General features: G+C 41.5%; 1 protein-coding gene and 1 long non-coding RNA gene across 2 annotated transcripts in view; both read left to right on the plus strand.

The window, feature by feature from the left end:
- The first annotated feature begins 1,014 nt into the window (after positions 1–1,014).
- On the plus strand, positions 1,015–2,185 carry LOC113130772 (uncharacterized). Its single transcript, XR_003295731.2, has 2 exons — positions 1,015–1,223; positions 1,901–2,185. It is a non-coding gene; the product is annotated as an uncharacterized LOC113130772 (long non-coding RNA).
- Positions 2,186–3,056: 871 nt separating this feature from the next.
- Positions 3,057–26,250, plus strand: part of unc79 (unc-79 homolog, NALCN channel complex subunit) — a 30,098-nt gene continuing 6,904 nt past the window's right edge. Inside the window, exons 1-36 of the mRNA XM_026303151.1 lie at positions 3,057–3,183; positions 4,457–4,577; positions 7,850–8,163; positions 8,872–9,042; positions 9,243–9,338; positions 9,431–9,486; positions 9,929–10,058; positions 10,190–10,254; positions 11,113–11,201; positions 11,505–11,545; positions 11,847–11,875; positions 13,086–13,315; positions 13,519–13,690; positions 13,822–14,052; positions 14,269–14,459; positions 14,667–14,790; positions 15,273–15,413; positions 15,777–15,992; positions 16,282–16,509; positions 16,803–16,944; positions 17,335–17,414; positions 17,519–17,667; positions 17,763–17,920; positions 19,201–19,382; positions 19,838–20,039; positions 20,156–20,338; positions 21,473–21,762; positions 21,885–22,067; positions 22,240–22,402; positions 22,563–22,712; positions 22,812–23,881; positions 23,927–24,062; positions 24,734–24,835; positions 25,329–25,445; positions 25,845–25,947; positions 26,038–26,178. Coding sequence (XP_026158936.1) covers positions 3,162–3,183; positions 4,457–4,577; positions 7,850–8,163; positions 8,872–9,042; positions 9,243–9,338; positions 9,431–9,486; positions 9,929–10,058; positions 10,190–10,254; positions 11,113–11,201; positions 11,505–11,545; positions 11,847–11,875; positions 13,086–13,315; positions 13,519–13,690; positions 13,822–14,052; positions 14,269–14,459; positions 14,667–14,790; positions 15,273–15,413; positions 15,777–15,992; positions 16,282–16,509; positions 16,803–16,944; positions 17,335–17,414; positions 17,519–17,667; positions 17,763–17,920; positions 19,201–19,382; positions 19,838–20,039; positions 20,156–20,338; positions 21,473–21,762; positions 21,885–22,067; positions 22,240–22,402; positions 22,563–22,712; positions 22,812–23,881; positions 23,927–24,062; positions 24,734–24,835; positions 25,329–25,445; positions 25,845–25,947; positions 26,038–26,178 — 6,218 coding nt within the window. The 5' untranslated portion in view covers positions 3,057–3,161. The remainder of the gene's footprint in view (positions 3,184–4,456; positions 4,578–7,849; positions 8,164–8,871; positions 9,043–9,242; positions 9,339–9,430; positions 9,487–9,928; positions 10,059–10,189; positions 10,255–11,112; positions 11,202–11,504; positions 11,546–11,846; positions 11,876–13,085; positions 13,316–13,518; positions 13,691–13,821; positions 14,053–14,268; positions 14,460–14,666; positions 14,791–15,272; positions 15,414–15,776; positions 15,993–16,281; positions 16,510–16,802; positions 16,945–17,334; positions 17,415–17,518; positions 17,668–17,762; positions 17,921–19,200; positions 19,383–19,837; positions 20,040–20,155; positions 20,339–21,472; positions 21,763–21,884; positions 22,068–22,239; positions 22,403–22,562; positions 22,713–22,811; positions 23,882–23,926; positions 24,063–24,733; positions 24,836–25,328; positions 25,446–25,844; positions 25,948–26,037; positions 26,179–26,250) is intronic.

The raw sequence follows: 26,250 nt of genomic DNA on the forward strand, positions 1-26,250 counted from the left end.
TGCATCTAGCGAGCGCCCTCTCTCGGTTTGTTCGTGCTACGTACGTATTAAAATGCTCTTAGGATCATTTACTTAGATTTTTCTCGGTGGAATTTTGAGCAAATCAATAATAATAGCAATAATAATAATAATAGCACTACTACTGCTACTACTACTAGTAGTAGAAATACTATAAATTTCAATATTTATAGAGGTCCGTCTTCATTTGGAAATGTAACTATCAGGCAGGCATCAAACTATCTACATACATGTTTATATGTAATGTGGGGAATCTCACTACACTTTTTGAATGTCCTACACAGTAAATTGTAAATTGTTAGGGTTTTATTCGGCGGGTTATTTAATAAGTAAAGGCATTAGGAATAAAAGTTAGAACAGCTAATGTTCCATTAGCCTCCTGTTGAGGGCGACACAATACATCTAATCTAGGCCAAAATCCTTTTGGCACATACAGCGTAGTGCAGTCAAATCACAGCTGCATCATATAATGTTTCCCCAGGACAATTCTGTTGTTTTTCATTTAACCTGATGTTTTAAATCACAAATACACAAAATATTTATAATAAATCTGTTCAGCGTAAAAATTCAATATTACAATTCCCAAAACTTTAAAATCTGCATTTGTGACAGATTTTGCACAGTCCCTTAAACAGCTATTGAAAGTCATTCCTTTGTGGTTAATAATGTGTCGTTATTGATTACATGAACTGTTACACTGATATCATTTCTTATGATGGTGTGTTATACCTTTAGGTTTTAAAGAGAAAGTTGTACAGAAATATTGGCTCAATTTGTTGTTAGCTAAAATAAGGACTTGTCAGTTCTCTCATCACTGTGTTACAATAGAGCAATGGAGCTTTTTTTTGTGACTTGCTTTTTGCTATTCAGTTAACTTCAGACTTTAGGGACCAGATTTCTTTTCCTGATGAAAACTTGGTCAGTAGAGTATGTTTACATGAGTGTCTTTGGCCCATGGAAGTAACTCCTCCCAGGAACAGTGATGGGAATTAGATGAAAGTAGGGTCTATCTGCTAGTATCTCACAGGATATGAGAAGAAATTTCCTGAGAAACATTTTTTACTGCAGAGGACTTTGTGAGAAGAAAGATGTGCTCTGTTTTCAGGAGATCCACAGTGACCAGATTCATATTGATGAAAGCTATTCAGGAAAATCCCAGGTCAACCATCCACAGCAAGCCACCAAAGGAAAGGATTGGGCCAGTGGTACGTCTGAACATCTTTGTTAATTATATAGTTAACTTGAGTGGGCAGGCATCACAAGCTGTTTGCAACTGGGTGCTAAATTATAGTTTGTTCTAAAGACTAAACTGCCAATATACAAACAGTACTATAACATTTGAGAAGTCTTTATCCGTGATGCTTCACTTTATTGCTTCTAATGAGAGAACTTAAAGCAAACTGTGTTCCCTAAACTACAGAGTGAAAGAGATGTTTTATGCATTTCTTATCCATAAATCAGAATGAAGGTCTATCCTTTTTGAAGGGACCCTATCACTGAACTACAACATGGTGGGAAGAGTTTTTTTTACACTATAAATAAGTTGATTTGTTCTCAGAGACATGCAACAAGAGCTTTTACAAGCCCCTGGCTCAGGTCTGGAATAACAGAGTGCAGTGGAACAAAGGGAATATCATGGTAGGATGATGTGAATGGGGACTGTTGGTTCAATTGCACAATGAGTCATTGAGATCTGTTGTGGAAACAGGTGTTCAGTCCTCTTCAGTCCAGTCAACCTGTAGCTGTTGACAGGAGAGGTTTTGGACAGTGCATTAAAATGTATACTAAATATCACCCTTAATGCAATTCTTTAATTCTGTTCCAAAGACTAAAATATAATTTACGAAAGCATTTTTTTATATTTCAATTGACTTTATTACAGCAATCTGCCTTTGCCATTTGTGTGTTTGGGGTGACTCTCCTGGGCCCGGCTGGATGGATCATGCATCACATCCCAGACTATCGACAGACATCGCCTCCACAGCCCTAACTTCTGCAACAACTCTGCGTCCAGACAGACATCCACGCATCGTGACACTTTTCAATTAAAAACATTTGAAAGGGATTTAAAATCCTTTTTGGGTGTGAAACGTGATTAAACGACAAAGACTCTGATATGCTGTCTGCTATGTTATGTCTGGTCTCTAAATAAATACATATAACAAAATTGGCTAGTTTATTAGTCTGTTTCATGGCTGTAATGCTGGGAAAACGCTTCGTAAGATTTTCAGCACAGGTGAGGTATAGCATGAGCAGTAAAATTTGGCATTCTAGGTGCAGACTGCAGTGACAGGATGTTACTCCTCATCATCTGGAGAAGTGATGGATATTCTCCAACAGTTCAAACTATAATGAGCAGAGCCTGTTGGCGTTTCAGACCCTGAAGCCTCTTTATCTTCCAGGATGCAGGATTTTATTTTTAAAACCCTTTGCAAGAATATCATACAAGCATATAGTTGTAAATTAAAAATGGCATCTAAAGATATATTACTTCTTGATGTGATAATGAGAATTAATAGTCTATAGGCCAGATTTTGCTTACTACAAATAAGAAAAAACATCTAAATTTCCTACAACACTAAAACAAAAATAGAATAGGCCTTTATGAATCTATAATTTTGGTTATGACATTGTAACAACCATCTGTTGCACATTTAGCCTTGTATAGACTATTTTGCCAATAATGCACAGAAACACTGAGGAGACTTGGTCCTCGGTATTTCCCTCCTATGATCAGCTCAGAGAGGACTGACAGGGAACTCTTGAATGACAATTTGTCAGAGCCGGATCAGTCCATTTGGAAAGGTATGTTGTGGCAGATGTATATTAACAATCCTCCCAGCCAGGCACCAATAAAATTCTCAAAATGAAAAACGGACTCACACAATGTGTCCACGTTTTAATGCAGTTCAATGCTGAAAAGCGAAAAAAAAAAAAACGACGCAGCGACCAGTGTGTAAAATCCTCCGCGCAGAGTGGTACAATCAAGCCGAGCCTGGGCTGTGAGGTGAGGGGGTATGTTCACTTTTTCACGACCGAGAGAAACACAACGCCGGGGAGGAAACAAACAAACAAACAAAAAAACAATCCTACACTAAAACAACTGAGATTCTGGGTTTTATGTTTCCCCAAGTGTCGGCGAAATGTCTACGAAGGCAGAGCAGTGTAAGTACGGCTGTGTGTTTGTGTTTGTTCTGTCATGTCACGGGGTTTTTTTGGAGGGACTGGAAATTGGATTTTTTTTTTTTTTGTTATTGTTTTAACCAAGAAAGCGAATGAGGGGAGCTGTCCTTGGTGATGAAACCGAGGCAGGTTGCAACACGTCCTCTCACTGCAGAGGATGGCCGGAGGGCTCCGCGCACAGCAGAGCCGCCGGAGCTCGATCTTACGGCTCGATCGCACAGTCCTCACCTTATTTATTATCGCTATCATCTTTCTGATCGACCTGGTCGGACATAGTGCAAAAAAAAAAAAAAAAAAAAACCCAAAACAAACAAACAAACAAAAAAACCCCAGCGAGCTGTGGTGCTGGTCTCAAGGTCGACCTGGCAGAGTCTTTACTGAACAATATGGTGGCAATGATCAATAATGTGGTTTGATCACACCGCCTCGAAGACTGTGCATTCTGCTCCTGCTCATCCCTCCGATTGATTTTGAACAGGTGGAAACCAGCGTCTATTTCCATACCCTCTGAATGATCCCTGCACACTTCTCATTAATGCTAAACATCAGGCAGTTTTTGTTTTCGAGGCTTCCACCTGAGTTGGATAAAAGCTGCGTGTTATTGATTTTATTTGGTAATCATTATATTTAAGAATTCATCAAACTAACAAGCTGAAACGACGCCTCTGTTGGTTTTTATTTTGGGGTTTGTCATACACAGTCAAACATCAGAGCCCAAAGCCACAGAAAATTGGGTCAGCAATCTTCAACTTCTTTAATCTCTTATGTATCCTGTCAAAAACAAGTAATAACACATTCATAAGTAAAACTGTGACTTAAGGGAGCAGTTCAACAGGGTGAGCAGCAAGAGCTCTTCTCTGAAATGTCATTCGTTGAGGGATGAGTAAGCCCTCTCTCGGGGTTCACCCCGACCCCTTTCTCCCAGCTTGTCTTGGGACTTGAACTGGCAACCTTTTGTGCATGAGCTTGTTTCTGTAAGCAATAGGTTATTGCCTGCTCAAGGGTTTCCTGTGACCTCGATGCTAAACTGAAAAGGTCACCTGGTGAAGGCCAGAGAGCCATGGGAACACAGACTCTTTGTTTAAAATGTAACCATGTGAATGTCACAGCCTGTTAAGTGTCCTACATGGTTCTCAGCTAAAGAAGCACCAAACAAAGTACATGCATGTTGTTCTGCTCAGATAATGACCTCTAGCCTCTATGATGGTCTCACCAGTGTTGATTTGCTTGTTACTCTGCTCTTTATTTTGTCTAGTTGCCTCTAAGATACGATACTTGCAAGAGTATCACAACCGTGTGCAACACAATATTTACCCTGTGCCCTCCGGAACAGACATTGCAAACACACTGAAATACTTTTCCCAAACCCTGCTCAGGTAAGTACCCCGCTCTGGAGCCGACAGGTGAAGTAACAGACTGTTTGACATATAGCCTCCTTCATGATCAGGTTTATTACAGTATGTTGTTCTGACACACTTTCAGAAAGGTTTGACAGCGACACCATTAAATGGCCGATATAAATTTAGACCGTCAAAGGGAAGTTAGGGCCACATCTGTCCTGTTAGTAGTTAGAGGAGGAAAGGAACAGAGTTGTGGTGTTGTGTTCGAACAGCAGCAGAGACAGGCGGCTCAGTGACGTTTATCGATTCAGTGGCCGGCCGCTGGATGAGCGTTTCCCTGGGGCAGCCACTTGTGTCCTTCCCAGTGGGGCCGGCAAAGGGCAGCACCTCTGGCTCTGCAGTTGTAGGGTCAGCCTGCTCCCCTGGGTGCTGTGAAAGTCTGAGGAAGGAACAGCATGTTATTTCCTCCTCCAACACAAGTCAAGTAGGCAGCCATTTTAGACACATCTAATTTCTCTATGTGTCATTTGCCATTTTTCCTGGTTGAAGCTTCTTTCCACAGTGAGAGGGATTTTTGTGTGTTATATGGTTGGTTTGGTTTTAATGCCCACAGTCTTCATAGGAAATTTCAGCACTGTGCCGACACATCAGCTAATTTACAAAAAGGCCAGGATTACTGGAAGCTGAGCTTGTATGCCTCACTCTTATCATAATTACCAGCTTATGGCACAATCTTTTTGAGATTGATAAACAGCCTCAGTTCTACACATTATGCCTCAGCCCCATGAGGATTAATCCTGTGCTGAGTGATGCTCACAGAGTACTGAAGAGCTGTCCAGCACCAGCAGCCACTGTGTACGTTGCTTTAAACATGGCCTCTCATATGTCTCTGGCACAGACGGAGCATGACACGGTCTGCGACTGCGGGAATCAGTGTTAACTCAAGTGAGGATCTTGTCTCTGAGCAATAGTTGTCATCTGAGCGCTAATACAATCACTCACTATGATGCCACTGGTAACACTTGCTTCATACTTGCCTGAAGCACAGCCCCTTAGCCTGAGATATGCAGAACAAATGATTTGTCCTACCATTAGAGGGGTCTGGTTTCCTCAGCGGAGCCTCCAAAAGTATCCATGCTATCCATGCTTTCTGAAGCCTGTGGTGATAAAAGGAAGAAAAATGAAAATGTAAAAAAGGAGAGAACGAGTGAAACAGTGGGAGTAGTGAGCCTTGAAAAGTGGAGCTGGCATGTGTCATGTTCCTTGAAAGAAAAAAATGAAATGGCCAGAGGAGGTGGTTGCTGATTCACACGTGAATATTAAGATTAGCACAGGTCAGATGCGGGTCAGAAAATAGAGAAGGGTTGAGTTTTGCTGTTTGTAGACAACTATATATGCCTCCTTACTGATGAGGCATAGCTTTGTCACATTTGCTAAGTCAAACTGAGCTCTCTGCATCAGTGAGTCTCGCTGACTTCGTGCCAAACAGTACAGAAAGACTGCACGGAGCAGAAATCACCCAGTGTTGCTTAGACATTATTTTAGATGTAAGGTCGTTTGGTTTTTACTTCACACACTCAAAAACCTTAGTGAAGTTAAGGCTGATCGTGCTTTGAATTATTAATATGCACACAGTCAACACATTTTGCATTGATAGTGCAGGGTTTTACAGTCAACGTATGTCATGTGTCTGTATCAGTGCATTTCTACATGTGTTTTATGTGTCGTATGTGTTTGTACCTTTTGTGTCGTGCGTATGTACGTATGTATGTATGTGTGCACATATGTGTGTGTCCTTATGTGTATATGTTCAGTGTATGCGTGTAAGCGTGTCTGTTTGTGTCAAAGTTCATTGTTCAAATTAATAATGATGTTTTTATATAAGAAATGGGCAGTGAAAAAGTCATACTCTGAGATACAGTCTGCTGCTGTGCATTAGTCCTGTTGGAGTTTATGTTGTGTAACAGCTATATGAATGAATCTACACTGACTAAAATCTTACTTTATGCTGACTATAACTTTGAAGGGATGAGTCAGAAAATGTTACATTCTGCTGTTGACAATATAAACTCTACATTATGTATCCAACGTTATGTAAAAATCTTAATGGAATTCCCTTTTTCACTTGCCAAGAATGCTGTAACGCTACATTTTGAGTGACCTTTCAAAATAAAATAAAAATAAATAAATTAACAGTACATCAGCATTTCTAATCTGGACTTTATAATAAATCCCAATCATTTGCCTGATAGAACAGCTTAACTCTTTAATAATGTGCAATAAAAAGAGCAATGCTCTCTGGCCCCTCCTTCCCCCTCCTCTACCCTAGATGCTCCACACTCAACCCAACTAGTTTTTGCTTTTGTTTTTCCTCTCTTAAAATTGAATATGTCCACCACCTTCCCCAGGGGACAGCAAACACAATTGTCCATCCTGCATTAGCTCACAAACATAATGCTACCAGTCATCTCCCCCTGATACAACCTATTCCTTTGTCATTATAGTTTTTCCTCTACAGTAGATTAGTTGTTACATTTATTTTAGAAACCTGAATCCATATGCCTGTTGGATCTCATTATTTCTCCTGATGATACTGGTACAGTATCATAACGTATGCATACGGACATTATTTCTCTGGTGCAATAAACATGTGCTGTGACCTAGCTGCACTTGATCTAACCTCACACACACATGTTTATTACTGGCTGAAGCATGTTTCAAAAGTGCCACCTCTGTATTTTCCCGAACCAATTTGGTGTCACTCCCATCTTTGACAGCCCCACTAAAGACAAGGAAATTTCATTTTTGAACAAATTCCACAGCTCATTGAACTTCTGCATGGTAGCCTCTGACCTTTCTGATTGGAAGAAGGCAGCCATCGAGGGACAGTCATTTGCACTGGCTCTTTTTTGGAGAAGTATGGGGTTGCCACTGAAAACATGCCATTTTTTATATTTTTGCTCCTTGTCACCAGATACGCATGAGATGCAGTGATCATTGTAGTTTGTGCTCATGTTTTTTTTTTTGTTTTTGTTTTTCAAGCGCAAAGATAGATGAAAGATAAATTGATCTAAACTCACTCTGAACAGACAAAGCAGGGAAAAATTCCCCTTGCCTTCAGTGATACAGTCAAATAGTGAGACACTGCATCCTATGTGGGATTTATCTGGGTTTGTTTTTTTCTATTTACGCTGTCTCTGTAGTGCCATTTCAATGTAATGTGCTGTTTTTTTGTGTCTTTGTTGTCTCTTTTTTTCCCTTGTTCCCCTCCCCTACCCTCCCTCCCCTCCCCTCCCGCCCCGGAGCAGCATTCTGTCCCGCACAGGCAGGAAGGAGAACCAGGAAGCTTCCAATTTGGCCGTGCCCATGACCATGTGTCTTTTTCCTGTGCCATTCCCACTCACCCCATCTCTAAGACCACAAGTCAGTTCCATCAACCCTACAGTTACTCGCTCCCTCCTTTACAGCGTTCTGCGCGATGCCCCGTCAGACCGCGGGGGGCAGGGGCAGCAGAGTCGAGACGCTCAGCTCTCAGAGTACCCCTCTCTGGACTATCAGGGCCTCTATGTGACCCTCGTGACCCTGCTTGACCTGGTGCCCCTGCTGCAGCACGGTCAGCATGGTGAGTCAAGGCCCAGTGCACCACTGTTTATCATCATCATCCTCGAGCCGTCTGGCCTGCATGAAGCCACTGCTGCTTTTTTGGCCTCTTTTGTAACGGGAAGAGAGAAGTCCTGCTGAGGATCTTGAGGGATGCATGGGGTGATGGGGAGCACGCTGGATCCTGTCAACTTAATCGTTCATAAGCCATTGGATACACCAGACATAGGCCTTCTCTTCTGTGTATCATACTTGACTGCATGTTTGTTACGTAAAGTGGGAGAAATGTTTTACTTATGTTGTCATGTGCAAATATATAGGTTAAATGGAAATCACACATAGGCAAATGTAATGTTTATTTTATTTTTGATACATTTAGAATACATCTGAGAATGACTTACTTGCACACTGTTTTTCACGATCCTAAGGCTGCATCATAGTCAGTGCTCTTATATTTCATGAATACTTTACCACTGTTAAAAAAAGCCCAAAAGCATGAAAACCCATCTCCGTGAATGCTCTACTTTTCCTGAGGGCAAAATTTACTTCAGCTGCTTTTAAAGAAAGCTCATACTCCAAATGTTCTCTTTTTTTTAATGTTATACTGTTCCTGTAATTTTAATATGTGGCTGCATACAGTATGAAAATACTGTATGCACATTTGATTGAATGAGTGTCTGTGTATCTCTCTTTGTCTTTTTTTTTTTTTGCCTTTTCCCTTTCTCATCAGATCTGGGACAGTCCATTTTTTATACCACAACTTGCCTCCTGCCCTTTCTCAGTGATGATATTCTCAGCACTTTGCCCTATACTATGATCTCCACTTTAGCCACATTTCCCCCTTTCCTCCACAAAGACATCATTGAGTACCTGAGCACCTCTTTCCTCCCCATGGCTATATGTAAGTATGATCAATCACGAGATAATTATCTCGACATATCCACCTTAAAGTTGTTGCTAATTATAGGCAGTTGCATCTTAAGCTTTAAAAACCACAGCAACACAATTTAAATTACACCACGAACTGAAAGACAACAGGAAGTGATCTTTCGAGCCGCTTTCTTTCTTTTTGTCTTTCTTGATTTATTTTTTTTTTTTTAGTGGGCTCTACTCGCAGGGAGGGTGGAGTTCCCGCCTATGTCAATCTATCTGCCTCCTCAATGCTCATGATTGCAATGCAGTACACCTCAAATCCAGGTAAAGCATCACAAGCATGCATATATAACTAACTTATCCTGATATATTGAAATGATGGCTGCCTTCTTAAGCTGGTCTCTGCTTCTTTCTAGTTTATCACTGTCAGTTGCTGGAGTGTCTAATGAAGCATAAACAAGAAGTGTGGAAGGTATTTCTCTTTTAAATGCATTGTAAATATGAAGCCACAGCCAGAAACACAGTCAAACATAAAGAGTAGAAACACCAACACAGTTATACAACATGCAGTTATATCTCCTACCAGCTAAAGCTCACTAATTAACACGGCATATCTTGTTTACTAGGTTAATACAAAAACTGAAATGTGAAGAACAGCACTTTCTGTCCTTAGAACTACATCTGCTTATGTATTTCAAGCTAAGCTAATGATTTGTTAGTGTACAGACATTTTTCCCTTTAGGCAAAAAAGCTAATTTAAAAAAATGGTTCCTTTGAATATAAAAAAAGAAAATCATATTTTTTTAATGTAGTTCTTACAAAATTAAATATGTTGAAATAAAAAGCTTTTACTAGTTGGCTTCCTATCAATACCACTGCTGTTGAATTGCTGTTGGTGCTTATACTGTGTGCAGGACCTTCTTTATGTCATATCGTATGGCCCATCGCAAGTAAAGCCCCCAGCTGTGCAGATGTTGTTTCATTACTGGCCCAACCTGAAGCCACCAGGAGCCATCAGTGAATATAGAGGGCTGCAGTACACAGGTCAGAGTCTGCTAATGTCACATCTACTGCTTTATCTGTCCTTGATCTGACTGAAGGTCATTTATCTTTCCAATGTTTTCTATTCCTCCTTGCCGCCAAATAATCTGTCTCTATTTCATTTCCTGGATCAGCCTGGAACCCCATCCACTGTCAACATATTGAGTGCCACAACGCCATCAATAAACCTGCTGTCAAGGTGAATTCAGCCCTTAAAAATATATGAAATGTAATTTAACTCTTTACATTTATGATTGTTGGGTCTACAGTGCCTTTCATACTTGCAAACGTTAGCAGGGGGTTGTGTATTCAAACACCGCTTCCCTTGAGAACTTTATTAGGAATTCATGGGGCATGTGCCATATTGTCTCACTAAGCTCAACCACGTGTGTCGGTGTGTTTGCTTTTGTGAGCCCCCCGGTAAATAAATCAGTGCATGCCCAGGCAGCTGTGCGAGTGGGCTAATGATATCAGCTTGTCTGCTACTTTAGACCGGTGTCTTCTGCTGCTGCTGCTGATTTGCTTTATTTGCTCCGCCTGCCTTTACTCAACTGTGTTCAAAACTGACAAATAGAGTAGGAGCAGGGGCATGGACAGGGGCTGGATTTCAATTACCAGGAACAGGGTGGGGGGGCTTAATTGGAATCGGTGACCCCGCGCAGGCCTCGAGGATAGGGTGGCACCAAGTGAGCACAGTAAATTACAGTGCACCATCTGAACATTGAGGCCATGAGCACTGGGGTTTAGCACAAGGTCAGGAACAGGTTGTATGAGAGTGGAGTGCAGCATATGCACACAGCCATCCACACTGAGCTGTGGGGAGACAGACAGATATACAGTAGGTGTCACACTAGACAAAACCGTGATGTACTAACCTTAGGGAACATACATAAGCGGGTCAGTGTATTGCTCTATATTCTAAGGAATTTTTTTTGGTATCATTTTAATTTGCTTTTATAAAAGTGAAAATCCTTAAAGGGGCAGAAATTGTTGTTTTCCTGTGTTATTTTTGAAATACCACATCCATATTCTGACACTACCTGTGTTACATTTTCAGATGTGTATAGATCCAACTCTTTCTGTTGCCCTCGGAGACAAGCCCCCTCCTCTTTACATATGCGAGGAGTGCAGCCAGAGAATAGCAGGGTATGCATCTGATTCTTCTTTGTCCTCCTCCTCCTTCAGTAAGATGCCATTCCAAACATACAGCACCTACTCTCCATCTCATTATTTCTTGCTTTAACTCTGGGGAAAGTCATCGCCATGGTTACGTAATTCCCTTGCGCTGATAATGAGCTCATCATCACAAAACTGAACAGCCACTTGTTTCTCTTTTGTGCAGCATATAATTAGTACAAATATATGTCTATCTAAAGTTAGAGTTATTTATCTATCAGATCTGAGGATCATGTATTCGTTTATTGTTTATACATTTCTTTGACCTTTCAGAGACCATGCTGAATGGCTTGTTGATGTACTCCTGCCCCAAGGTGAGCATTCACAAACAAAAAGACGTGTGAGTAGAACATTATGCATTTCTCTTTGTTGTTCCCTCCCCATATTAAGACACAGTAGATCATAGAAATATCTGAGGACAGGCTTTAAAGAGCTGGAAAATTAGAAAAATTTAGGTAGTTGGTTGTTTCTTGTGTATCATTATAATAAATTATTTCATGTTCTGGTTTGTATTACATGTGGAAAAGCTGCTATATGCTGCATTTAAAGTTTCTTTTTTAAACTAATTTAAAAAAACCCTGCTTCTCTTCTCTGCAATGTGTCTTGTCCTTGCAGCAGAGATATCTGCTATTTGTCAAAAGAAGGTAAGATATTTAAGATGATGTATTGGGGCATCAACATTCATTTCTCTGTCCACTGCCTCATTTAGATCATATTGTATTAAGCATATTCATTGTGATCTATCCCATTACAACATGATTTCATACTGTATCCAGCGTTTTTCTCTGCTTAGAACAAATTAACCTTTATAGGGTTATCGGTACGTCTACATAATAGTGAAATGATGTCTTAAACTGCCAAAACCAAACAGTAAACACATTTAACATGGTTTTATCAGTAAGAAGAGAAGCAAATAATCTCTTAAACTATAGGAAATATTTGATAAAATCCATTTTTAACTTTGATCCATGGTAAGGTCATTTATTTATGATTCATTGAGGAGTCCATTCACTGAAGTGTTTCAGGAATGGCCAGCTCATTTTAAACGAGGCTGCTGGGGCGCGATGTTTGTTCACTGTTGTTGAACACACTGCCGAGGGCGTGAGAGCTTCCTGCTGGTTTCCAGGGAGACATTGGGAAAACTGAGTGTGAGATGATCTCAGGTATTCCTGTCAGGCTGAGCAGCTGCTCAATGTTGTCAGAGAAGACAGCTGGTTTCCATCCTTCTGTATTCAGCAGTTTATAATCCATAGCCTTCCTTTCTGATCAGCCTATTCTGCAAAGCCACAGCCAGAAACATTCTGCATCTCCACCCAGATTTACACCAGACTTGTCATTATCAACTGGGACATTACTCTTTATCTGAGAATAGCTAAATATAGATCCATCAGGATACTCATGATAGAACATGCTCAATAACAACAACAGTCGCATCGCTTCGTTATTTTTTGTTTTTGAAAGCTGGATGGGTGAATTAGAGAGCTTCCCATCACAGGACAGATATTTTAATGTGATAGACAACTACATTCCCCTAATGGCACAAGATTAGAGACTGAACAGATTAGGATGCTTCTCTGGTGGCATGCTTTTTATTTTTAGAAACCCGAGACACCAAAGGGATGCAGAAACACTGTTATACGTATCAACATCTGGACAGATCAAACCCTCTAACCAAACACACATTTGATAGGAGGTTGTTTTTGAATCCTGGAAATGTGTTTATTTATAGATATCTTTCATAACACATTATTGTGTATTATATCTGTGTTGGTTATTCTTACTTTGTTGCCTGTTGCCAAGAATAGAAAAATATGATCTCGCCTCCTCCTCCCTTTCCTCGGCTTCGCGCTGTAGAACTGTAGCTCTCATGTCAGGAGGGCTGTGGTCACCTGCTTCTCTGCTGGCTGCTGTGGGCGCCATGGCAACCGGCCTGTCCGCTACTGCAAGCGTTGCCATGTCAACCATCACAGCACCGAGGTGGGGGCTGCGGCGGAGACCCATCTGTACCAGACCTCGCCTCCTCCCATCAACACCCGCGAGTGTGGAGCGGAGGAGCTTGTGTGCACTGTGGAAGCTGTTATAAGGTGTTTACACTGACATATTACAGCCACAGGCACGGGGCATATGCCCGTCATGCTGGGAAACATGGTTTTACATGACTATGAAGACAGCAGTACTGCATATGCAGTGTAAGAATATTTTCTTCTGTGCTGTTTTTCCCTCTCCTGCTTTTTCACGGCTCTTGTCTACCTCTGTGTGCCCGCTCTTCTTCTCCATATCCATTCAGTCTTCTCAAAGAAGCAGAAATTCATGCAGAACAACGTGAGTTCGAGCTGAACAGGCGTCGTCAAATGGGCCTGTCTGCCTCCCACCACTCTCTGGACAACATTGAGTTTGATAACAAAGAGGACGACCAGCACGACCAGCGCCTCCTCAGTCAGTTTGGCATCTGGTTCCTGGTGCGTAATGACAAGCTGCAGCTGTGTCTGTCAATATCACCAGATAGGCATGTGTACAGTGGATGGCCTACTCTGCTGATTTCATAGTTAGCTGATTAAATAGTTTGCTTCTGTGACCTTCTCGTCTGCAGGTGAGCTTGTGTACCCCCAATGAGAACACGCCCACAGAGAGTCTGGCTCGACTGGTCAGCATGGTCTTCCAGTGGTTTCACTCCACCGCCTACATGATGGACGACGAGGTTGGAAGCCTGGTGGAGAAGCTAAAGCCTCAGTTTGTCACCAAGTGGCTGAAGACAGTGTGTGAAGTGCGTTTTGACGTCATGGTCATGTGTTTGCTGCCTAAACCCGTTGAATTTGCCAGGGTAAGAGCAAGACCCAGGTCAACTAAGCCTACGTGATTAAGGAATTATAGATTAGGATTTTAAGTTTTTTTAGAAAATGAACATCATAAATTCTGCTAATTTGAATACTGCAATATTTATGTTTAAAAATAAAATCAGGAATCACTGAGCACCAAAGTTTGTTAAAACTCTTCAGCACAGGCCATCATCTGATCTTAACTGTTGACTTTTTGCTAGGTTGGAGGTTACTGGGACAAGTCATGTAGCACGGTGACCCAGCTGAAGGAGGGCCTGAACCGCATCCTGTGTCTGATACCTTACAATGTCATTAGTCAGCCGCTGTGGGAGTGCTTTATGCCCGAGTGGCTGGAGGCCATCCGCACAGAGGTGCCCGATCACCAGCTCAAAGAGTTTCGGGAAGTGCTCAGGTACGAGGTCTACCTCATCAGAGTGTTTGCAGATAATTGGGTAAATTTCCAGTAAGAGAGCAAACAAATGCATTTCTGACAGCTTTAATTAGCCAGTCACAAGTAGTAAGAATGACTATGTAACAGTATCTGGGTATTTATTTTCTTGCTTCTCTGCATAACTACATTTACATAAACATATAATTCTTTTATGCCATCTCTCTACAGCAAAATGTTTGATATTGAGCTGTGTCCCCTGCCTTTCTCCATGGAGGAAATGTTTGGCTTCATCAGCTGCAGATTCTCTGGCTACCCAGCTTCTGTGCAAGAGCAGGCTCTGCTATGGCTCCATGTAAGCGCACGTACACACACACTGCACTGTCTTGTGTCTGGTTCACATCCTGTGGTTCTGTCCACAGTGAGTGTGAATTGCACAGGTTGTTACAGAGTGTGGGAGTCTGAAAAGGGGCCCTGCTGAATATGGATCTGGGTCACAGAGTGAAGGGATTTTGTCTTTCAGCCCATATGCACTCACAGCTTGCTGCCCTGTATACCTGGATCAATTTCAAGTTTTCTGTCAAAAATGTGATCAAGAGATTGCATTAATTTGCCCTCAGTAAATAGGCCACATTCAAATCAGACAGAGAAGAGGTGCCCAGTTTCAGTCTGCATGATCATGTGCACCTTTGTGGTTTGTTATCATATTGGTATCTAGTTGACATTTAATTTGACAATTTAAAGTATTTAAATTTAAAGCAAAAGTATTTGCATGGTGGAAAAAGTAGAACAATCTGTTTGTGTGATGACCTGAGACTGTTTATTGTTTGAATGTAGGTGCTGTCAGAGCTGGACATTGTGGTTCCACTTCAATTGCTGATTGGGATGTTCTCTGATGGCGTGAACTCTCTGAAGGAGCTAGCGAATCAGAGGAAGGCACGTGCCTCAGATCTGACTGGCAACACAGGGGCTCGCAGGGTGAGGAGGACCACAGTGTCAAAAAATAGTCCCCAACATTAGAAATCAGGGTTATATGCTATTTCTTGTTTGTTTTAGATCTTTATATTCCAAAATATAATAATGTTCTGACTGCTGTATTCTTGCTGTTACTTTTCTGCCTTTCATTGGGATGTACTGTATGTTGTCATGGTAACTGCCAGTGTCTAAAATTAGCTCACTTTATGGGTTTAATTGAACTTGACTGTAATGTAGACTTATTATTGAAATTTATAGCTGAGCTGGTCTGGCAGTAACAGGGGAACATTGGAGATTTAAAGAATATAAACTGTGTTTGAAGAGAAACATTTTTATTTCAAATAGTTATGTGCTCTTTGATTGTAGGTCAGTGTGGTGTCAGATCCAGGACGCCGTGGGCAGCACAACACCCTCAGTCCATTCCCCAGCCCCTTTAGGAGCCCGTTCCGCAGTCCCCTGCGCTGCAGCCCCTTTAAAAACCTGGGTCACGCCACTGGCCACTGTGCCCTGGATCTAGACTGTGACGATGATGACATGAATCTCGGCTGCTTCATTCTCATGTTTGACCTCATCCTGAAGCAGGTGACCTTGCCAATGTATTTAATCATATTTCTAAGGGGAATAATGGTCTATCTCTGATGCTTAGTGATTTGTACAGGAGCAACAACAAAAAAAAATCTTAATACAAACCCTACATTATTGTACCACCACACATACGCCAAGGAACTTGTACGGTTCTTGTTCATTCATATAGAGAAAAGTGACACACAGTACAATGACAACAATGCCCACAGGTGGGATCTTGAGATATGTTCATTGTGTTTGACTGTTTGTTCCCTACTTTTTACGGTCATCTACTCCGCTGTCCCAGATGGAGCTCCAGGATGATGGTGTGATACTGGGTCTAGACAGCAGCCTGGGGAAGGATATCGTGGGCATCATCAACAACGTCTTCCAAGCCCCATGGGGTGGCTCACATACCTGCCAGAAGGATGAGAAGGCCCTGGAGTGCAGTCTTTGCCAATCCAGCATCCTGTGCTACCAGCTGGGCTGTGAGCTCCTGGAGAGGCTGACCCCCCGGGAAGAGATACGCCTGGTGGTGAGACATACAGCATGAATTTTAATGCACCAAATATAATTGAACACTGTGAGTTACACAGGTAAGGTGTTGAAATCAATACCACGTACTAATTATGGGCCAATATACAGTGCCAAAAATACTGTACAACTGTGTGGCTCTAAAACATGTCAGTATCTGTCACTCTTTGCTTTACTGAATTTTAAAATAAGTAATGAAAAAAAAAAAATCACTAAATGCATCTTGTCATGCTCATCTGAATTACTGATGACTGGAAGATGAGAATTTGACGGCTTGTCTGATTCCCTCTGCAGGAACCCACGGATAGTTTGGAGGAAACTTTGCTCCCGCCTCAACCAGATTTCTACCTTGGAGTGGAGGGTGGAAGTGAGGAAGGGGACAACCCAAGTGGCACACAAACAGGCAACCCCAGTAACCACTCACCTGATAACGCACGTGTGTATCAGTTCTCTATGTCGATTACATAAAAATTATATATATCATCTTTAAATGAATAGCTTGACACTCTAAGAACGAGCTTTATTCGTTCATTGCTGACAATTAGGTGATATCACCTTCATGTCTGTACAGTTGCAGCCAGCAGATGCTTAGCTTAGCTTCATTTATAAACTGCTAACATGGCTCTGTCCAAAGGGAATGAAGTTTATCTACTACTAGAGCTACTAATTAACGTTATATATATTGTTTGTTTGATCAGGTCACAAAATGAAATTTGATTTTAGACTCATTTTTTCCCCCCCATGTTTTATACTGGTCAGTAAATGGGGTCTGCTCTATATAGGGCACAGTAACCTGAAACTAACATAGCACTCTTCTTCCTTCTAGCACTGAAGAACAACTCTGATAAGAAGTTCTCCTATCAGCAGCTTCCCGTGTCTTTGAAACTTATATACACGATTCTGCAGGTACTGAATATGAAATTTTACCAGAGGTATTAAAGAATGTTTGTTGTGGTTTATTTGAGTGCTCGTATGGCACGTTTTCAAACACAATTCTTCTTTATTTACAGGAAATGTCAAAGTTTGAGGAGCCTGACATCCTGTTCAACATGCTCAACTGTCTGAAGATTTTGTGTCTCCATGGAGAGTGTTTGTACCTTGCATGCAAGGATCAACCCCAGTTTCTGGCATACATACAAGAGAAGATGCTCATCCCGAGGTGTGTGATGATGGCATAACACACAGAAAAAAAAAAAACTAATATGGATTTGCAATTCTTGATTTATCCAAATTCTTGATTTATTTTTGTTTCAGTTTGTGGTCCATGTTGAAGTCTGAATTTTGCCAGTTAGCGTCTTTGGCTGTACCTCAGCTCCTTCACGCCCTCTCTTTATCCCACGGGGCTGACATTTTCTGGAACCTCATCAACACAAACTTCAACCACAAAGACTGGAAAATACGATTCGAAGCGGGTGAGAGATAGAGACAGATAGATGACTTGCTGTGATGTGAGAAGTTACATATGTGTTGCATCTGATATCTGTTACTGCTGACATCCTCTGGTGGTGAAAAGAATCACATATATAAATGACTGGAATCCTTACCACAGAGTTTGGATTTTAGGCTTTACTGACATGGTTTGCCTGGTAAGTGGATGCTTTTATATTGATGAAACCCTGGAGGACAAATCCTTGGTCTGCTTATATAATAAGCTTCCTAAACCACTTCCTGCGCACATCTCCCCCATCTGTTGCTATGGTTACCATGTGGGTAAAGATGAATTGAGAATTTTTTTTTTTATTTGGCAGTATGACCTTGGACAGAGGGAAAGGACAGGTTCTCTGATTTGATGTATGGATGTAGGAAAGCATGAGAACAGCTTAACGAATGGTAGCCCCAGGCATACAGCTAATATTTCTTAGAGGGTGTAAAGTTATTACATTGTGTATATAAATGCTCAAATAGAAAGTGTTAAAATCACATGAATGTTAAAAATATTTGTTCATTTCACCTGGTAACAGATGTGTCAGATGTGAAATTCTTATGGTGTACATCATTACCCATAAGCTCTAATAATTTTATTCCACCCTCTTCTTTGTAGTATTGGAATAGGTAATTACATTGTGGGTGTAAAATATACAAGAATATTTTTAGGCATTAAATGAAACTAACAGGCAATCTGTGTCTTTACTCCCACATTGACACCCAGTGGTGATTATTGGGTACTACCCACTGGACAGAGTGGGAGAGAGATTATGGATTTCAAAATAAAGCATCTATTTTTAGAGTTAAATCTGACTAAGGATGAATAAGATCACAATTTACAGCAAGGATCTTCTTGAAAACAGACTGTTTTCTTATTTTATGCCACTATGCAAACATAGTAACTCTTGAATATTACATGATAGAATAACAATGCAACTACAATTTACACCCATAACATATTTAAGTGGTGACATTTTCAATTAGTATTGATTTTTATGGAATTTGAAAACAAATTTTATAGTATTTGATTTTGATTTGAAATTCTTTTTAAATTTATTTCTTAAAAAATCATTTTGACACATGTTGACATATATAGTAAGGAAGCAATACAATAACTTATCTTAATTACCTTCATCCATGACCTCCTGGCCGAGTCTCTTTGTTATATTACAGTAATTAAGGAAAGACATCTGGCAGCTCAGTTGCCTTGTGTTGTACTGTTGGTTCTGCTTGTGTTGCTGAGGATGTTTCTCCTGAAAACTCCCAGTTGAGAAGGTAGCTGTACTGTGTCGGTTCCTGGACATTGGCGCGGTGACGAAAAACCACTTGCTGAAGTATTCACTGGCTCACGCTTTCTGCTGCTTCCTGGCTGCTATTGAGGACGTCAACCCAGCTGTGGCCACCCGGGCCAGACTCCTGCTGGACACGATCAAGAGGCCAGCCCTGCAGGTGACCTTCTCTCACACACTCCTACAACTCAAGAGTCCGAACATTTGTACATGTAGAAAATTATGGTGCAGTAAATTGTGTCTTTTACCCCCAAATTCTCCTCTTAATTTCTAGATTTACAGCCCTCTTTTATTTCTAGTCAGATGGAGTTTTGCATAATAGCAGTCAGTATATGCTAAAATAATAGTGAAGGCTGTTTTTCATAGATGTTTATTTTGAATATTCTACAGCTTCGTCTGGTAAATTATATTTAACTCTTAACACAAAACAAACCTGTACCTGACCACACTGCCTTTGATGACCAGCTTCTTTCTGCGTTTCTGAACACAAATACAAAAATCAAGTACATAAACTTTGTCATACATACATCAGTAACAGATAACTGAGGAGACCTATGTATAATCTTTGTACTTATTTATACTGTGCTTTGTGTGAATGTGTTGTCTATTTTCTAGGGATTGTGCCTGTGCCTGGATTTCCAGTTTGACACTGTTGTCAGGGATCGGCCAGTAATCCTCAGCAAACTCCTTCTGTTGCACTTCCTGAAAAAAGACGTTCCTGCACTTAGTTGGGAGTTTTTTGTCAACCGGTTTGAAACATTGTCTCTGGAGGCTCAGTTACACCTGGACTGCAACAAAGAGTTCCCTTTCCCTACTAGTATGTTGCTGCAGATCTTTACATCTTCTTCGCCTCCACAGCATGTTGTTGACACAGAAACGTCACAGTCTTTATAGTGCTCCAATAGTGCTGCTGTGTGAACTTTCTTTTGACAGCCATCACGGCCGTACGAACCAATGTAGCCAACCTCAGCGATGCGGCAATGTGGAAGATACGACGGGCTCGTTTTGCCAGGAACCGGCAGAAGAGTGTGCGTTCCCTCCGTGACAGCGTGAAGGGAGGTCAGACTGAGTCGAAAAGGGCATTTTCACTCCCCGAGTCACTGAGCACCCGACTCCGTGAGTAACAGAGCATCAGTTTGAACCTGTTCACTGTTGTTCAGCCTGTGGTCAAACAGTGTTTGCAAATCCCTTTGTTTAAAACTCTCACAGCTGGGATGTCCAACATGACATTACTGAGACCATCTCTAAATATATCCATATTCATTTGGAGAGCAACCTGACACTTTCTTCACAGTAATATCACTGCCCTATTTTCTATTTGCAGATACTGTTTGACCAAGGCCTGGCCCCATTTCCTAATGTTTCTCTCCTCACTTGTTTGTTCCTGGTATTCATTTCACTTGAATGTCTAAATACTGCTTTAATGAATAAGGAACTCCCATCTCATTAATTTTGCCTTTGGCTCTGCACAGAAAGCTGTCTGAGTTTCTGGGAGATGTGACTTTTGTTGGTTTCAAACGTGCTGTGGTTGTTGGGTATATGTAATTAGTAAGGGCAGACTATATTTTGGTAACATTTGTATTTCATAGAATTAGTTAATCCTGTGGATTGTGTGTGTGTGTGTGTCGATGAAGCTCAGACACGTGTCCCGTGCTACCTCCCCTGAACATTCTCCTAAATTGTGTTCTTCATATGTGGTTTTTAGCTCTAAGGCTTACGAGGCAAGAGCACTCTGCCCCGACACTGGGAGATATGATAGAGAAAGTCCTACCAGGTAAATAACAACCCAAATCTGAAACATACAGTATTACTCTTCATAATCACATCATATTGGAGGAAAAGTGCAATATCACTATCAGTAAAGCTTACATGTGGAAATTAAACATGAAAAAGCCATGTTTGCTCTATGAGGACAGACATTGTTTTTTCATCCTGACTTTAGGTTTTTGTTATTTCTGACACTGGAAAGAGTGAAAAGGAAAAAAAAAACACTCTTGCTAAAAACTAGCAGGTCTTTTTATGTGTTTTCCCTGTTTACATATCCCATGAATACATTGCAGTGATGTATGTATATCGCATGATTATGTTTCCACCTCTCTTGACAGAGAAGTGGACAGGATGAGTTGACTCCATCCGCCTCTGTGTTGTCACTCCCCTTGCTCCTGCATCCTTCCCTCCCCCCATCTTCTCCCCTGTCTGCAGCACGTTTCCTCCCGCACTTTAACCCTGACGCTTCAGCCCCTCTTGCAGGCCAGACCCCGTCTCCTGAGGATGACACCATCATCAGAGACCTGCTTCCTGAAGACGCCGGCATAGATCACCAGACGGTTCACCAGCTGATCATGGTGCTCATGAAATTTATGGCCAAAGACCAAAGCAGTGCTGAGGCTGACATTGGCAGTGCCAAGGCCTTCAACACCGTGAAGCGTCACCTGTACGTGCTGCTGGGCTACGACCAACAGGAGGGCTGCTTCATGATTGCACCTCAGAAGATGCGCACCTCTACCTGCTTCAACGCCTTCATCGCTGGCATTGCACAAGTGACTGACATATAAGCTTAATATGACATTAACAGTCTGTGTTTGGTATTGTTTAGTGGTACATTGTGAGGAATATACCTGCAGAACTGGTGTATTAATAAATGAACTGTTGTTTTGTTCAGGTGATGGACTACAATATTAGTTTGGGGAAGCAGCTGCTCCCTCTGGTGGTCCAGGTGTTGAAATACTGCACATGTCCTCAGCTGAGACATTATTTTCAGCAGCCGCCTCGATGCTCTCTTTGGGCCCTGAGGCCACACATCAGGCAAATGTGGCTTAAAGCCCTGCTAGTTATTCTCTATAAGGTACTTTTTGCATTATCATTTATCAGTAGGAATTCATTAAATGGGTCATTAAGTCTTCACTCTCTTAGATAATATATTTTTCAGCACAAATCGATTGCTAACTCTTACATGTTAAAATATTTTCTTTATATCTGTGATGCACAATATGAAAACTGTTTTTTTTTTTCTACAGTACCCATACAGAGACATGGATGGCAGTAAAGTGGTCCTCCATCTGATCCACATCACCATCAACACACTGAATGCCCAGTACCACAGCTGTCGCCCCCATGCCTCAGCGGGACCCCTCTACAGCGACAACTCCAACATGAGCCGCTACAGCGAGAAGGAAAAAGGTGAAGCATGAAGAAGAAAGTTGCTCACCTTAACAGCTGACTTCTGTAATGTCTAGGATTTACTGAATAGGGCACATCAAGTGAAAATGCTTGAAGAAAGCTAGAAGATAGTGTCAAAATATTATTTTATTTTCACTTCATATATGTTTCTGCATTTTAGAAGAGGACAGTGTGTTTGATGAATCAGATGTTCATGACACACCGACTGGTGCTGCTAACAAGGAGTCACAAACCTTCTTTGCCCGCCTGAAGAGGATTGGTGGCAGCAAGTCTGTGAAGTACCAGCCGGTGGAGCTGAATGCCAAGAAAAGTAAGAAGCAGAAGCTTTTAGAGTCAGTCTTACATCATATAGACTGAATCTTGCATGAGACACACTTTGATAAAGTCAAATTTATCCTCTGTGTATCAGGTGAAATTGAGCTGTCTGAGTACCGTGAAGCCAGCGCCCTTCAGGACAGCATTCTGCACTGTGTGAGGGAGGAGAGCACCAGAAAGAAGCGGCTGCAGGCCATGCACAAACAGAAATCTTTGGACATTTCTAACACAGACTCCATCCTCTTCAATCTGGATGAACACAGGCGCAAGTCATGCATTGATCGCTGTGACATGCAGGCCCCGCCAGTGGTCCTGCCCCCATCTTCAGCCACATCCCACAGTAGGCATCACGGTAAAGGATCTTCGGATGGCTCTTCCATTCGGGTGGAGGGCAGTGATCCTGTGGATCGGCGAGGCTCTCGGGGCGGCCAGTCTGACAACTGCAAACCTGTCATCCCAGAGGTCCGACTAAGCTGCATGGAGACCTTTGAGGACAAGTTGGACCAAGGCTCTCTTGTGGGATCAACTCAGGGGAAGGAGGACCAAGACCTAATTGACCTCTCCTCTGACTGCACATCCATCCCAGAAAAACACTCCCTGCTCTCCATGTCTGACAGCGACTCCTTAGTGTTTGAACCGCTGCCTCCTCTGAGGATCGTCGAAAGCGATGAGGAATTTGACCTTAACACCATCATAGGCAAGTTCAATGGGAGTCCAAAGGTCACGGCTTCTCCTGCCAGCAGTAACACCCTAAGACTGTCCCCAGTGGTTCAGGTGAGTGTGGAGGACTGCTCCGGTGACAAAAACACCCCAGATCTTTTAGTGGAAAAGAAGTCAAACCGCATGACTCCCAGCACCTCTCTGGATCTTCCTGAGCGGCCTGAAACTGTCTGCCACGAAAGCCCCATGACCCTGAAGCAGAAGAGAGACCTGCTGAGGAAGACACCACATGTCCCTGACACCTCATTAGATGAGACGTCTCTGGCCCCTGACGAGCTGAAAACTGGGATGGGACCTGGGACAAGTCCCTTTGGGAGGACAATCTTCTTGAACATCCCAGAAGACAAAGCAGAGCCTCTTTCCTCACCAGAGAAAAGCAAAAGTAACAGCAACGATGAAGAAGAAGATGGTGACGACGAAGATGATGATGACATGGGTGATGATGCAGACAGCGAACCCAAACCTGACAACGCAGATGACAACGATGAGGCAGAGTTTAAAATTCAGATTGTTCCCCGGCAACGGAAGCAGAGGAAGATAGCTGTCAGCGCTATCCAGAGAGAATACCTGGACATCTCATTCAACATGTTCGACAAGCTGGGTGGTGAGCAGACCTCCGAAAGCGGTAAGAGGCCAGGACAGATAAACACCTTATAGTAGAATGTAAAATAATCAGAGCTAATAATCCTGTCGCATGGGCTTCACTGTAGCAAATTTCTGTGTTGTGTTGTTCATGTGTTGTGTAAGTTTTTTTTTAAAAGCTCTTCAGGTGTAAAGGCGTATCCAATGTATTTAAAATTCATAAAAATAAGAAAACAATGGTTTAAACTGAGTTAGCGTTTGTTTTTAAAATAATAATGACTAAACAGATTAACCATGACAAAGCCTTAGAGCATTTCCCACATTTCCTTAGTTCCAGGTATCCACTGGTTTCCATACAATATGAAAAAGACTCAAACTATAAATGTGTATTATCAAAGTTGTAAGTCTGGTTTTTTCCAAAGATTTTGCCACCAGTCTGCACTTAAACTACATTAACATCTCATTTTAATTTTGATAACGCAACATAAAGTAAACTGTGCCAACTGTGATTCTCTAAATTGCTACTGAGGTTATGCAACATAGCACTAAACTTCACATAAACTGTAATTAAATTAGCACTAAAGAGGCTACAACGACTGATGGAAGACAATTATGTCACATTACTGGTGATTACAACTGAATAAGTACTGGCATCTAATGGCATACATTGTGATGCCAATGCCCTGTCCATCATTCACCCACATTGCCTTGCAGATCACAAAGGTCTGTCCACATTGGAAAAGCCACGAGAATCTGCCTCAGCCCCAACACTTGAAGCTGCTATGCCCGAAACAAGCCATCGATCTTCAGTATCAAGTAGGATCCAAATACTTTAATCCATAAACTCTTTATGAACATCAATAACACTGATTGTTTGGTTTTTATAAAGGAGGCCTTTTTTAAACATATTTTTGTATATCACTTATGTGTGTGGTCTAATACATTACCTGGAGTTTCTAATTTATTCAATTTTATATTGGAGATGGAAATATGAAATAAGTGTTGCATAATTTCCATTTAATATCAAATCCTAAAACAAATATTGTTTCTACAAACATAAAGAAACCACCCATTTAATAATTAATGGATATTTATCAGATTATTTCCACTGTAAAGTGTTACAGTGACTTAATTCATCTGACGTCTATACAAAATCATTTAATCTTTTTTTTTGTTTGTTGTTGTTCTTGTGATATAATATAGATGTTGTCTGTATATCCATGTGACTATACACACACCCCTTTTTTGGTAAAGCTGTTTATTGGGTATTTAAACTGATGTTTTGTTGTTGTTTTTTTCTTATCTTTAGCTCAGTACCGTCAAGTGAAGCGAGGCTCTCTGGGAGCTCTGACCATGAGCCAGCTAATGAAGAGACAGCTGGAGCATCAATCCAGCGCTCCACACAACATCAGCACCTGGGAGACGGGTCTGTCATTTTAGACTTTCCTTGATTCCATAATGAACCCTTGAGCTGTTGCAGGGATATGGTGACTCATGTAAAAAAAAAAAAAAAAAAATCAAAGAGATGCAAATAGAGTCAGCAGAAAGGAATACTTGACTATCAGTTATAATCAGATCGGGAAAATACAGGTCAAGGAGTGCTTCGACTTGCGACTGACGAATAATGATGATCCCCATGAAATACAGTCAAGTAGCCTAAATATCTCTTATTTGAAAATCTTAGATAATCACTAGAGAAGAAGTTAAAAAAAGATATTTTTAAAAACCAAAACCAATTTATTTTTCATTACCGTCATTCAGCATTTACTATCTTACAAAAACCATATTGTTTTATTCTTTTATCACTAATATTCTTTCTTTGCAGGTCCTACCAAAACCAGCCTTCTCTCTGCACCAAGCACAGTCAGCATGTTTGTCCCTGCCCCTGAGGAGTTCATTGATGAACAGCCTACGACAATGTCCGACAGGTGCATCACTCACATGTCTTGTAACGTCTTTGCTCGTGGTGGCTCTTTAATGATTAAAAGTCCATAATGTCATTCTGTGTGATATTCCAGATGTCGGGACTGTGCAGCCGTGCTGGAGGAATATGATGAGGAGACTCTCAGCCTGGCGGTGGTGGTTCTTTCCATGTTCATCCACCTCAGCCCTGACCTGGCGGCTCCGATGCTTCTCGACATCATGCAGTCTGTGGGCAGGTACAGCCGCTCCAGTAACCGTCACTGCAATCCACATCCACACAGCACTTCACCGTTAAATGAAGTTTCGTA

The sequence above is a fragment of the Mastacembelus armatus genome, chromosome 22, assembly GCF_900324485.2.
Source record: "Mastacembelus armatus chromosome 22, fMasArm1.2, whole genome shotgun sequence".
Taxonomy (NCBI): Eukaryota; Metazoa; Chordata; class Actinopteri; order Synbranchiformes; family Mastacembelidae; genus Mastacembelus; species Mastacembelus armatus.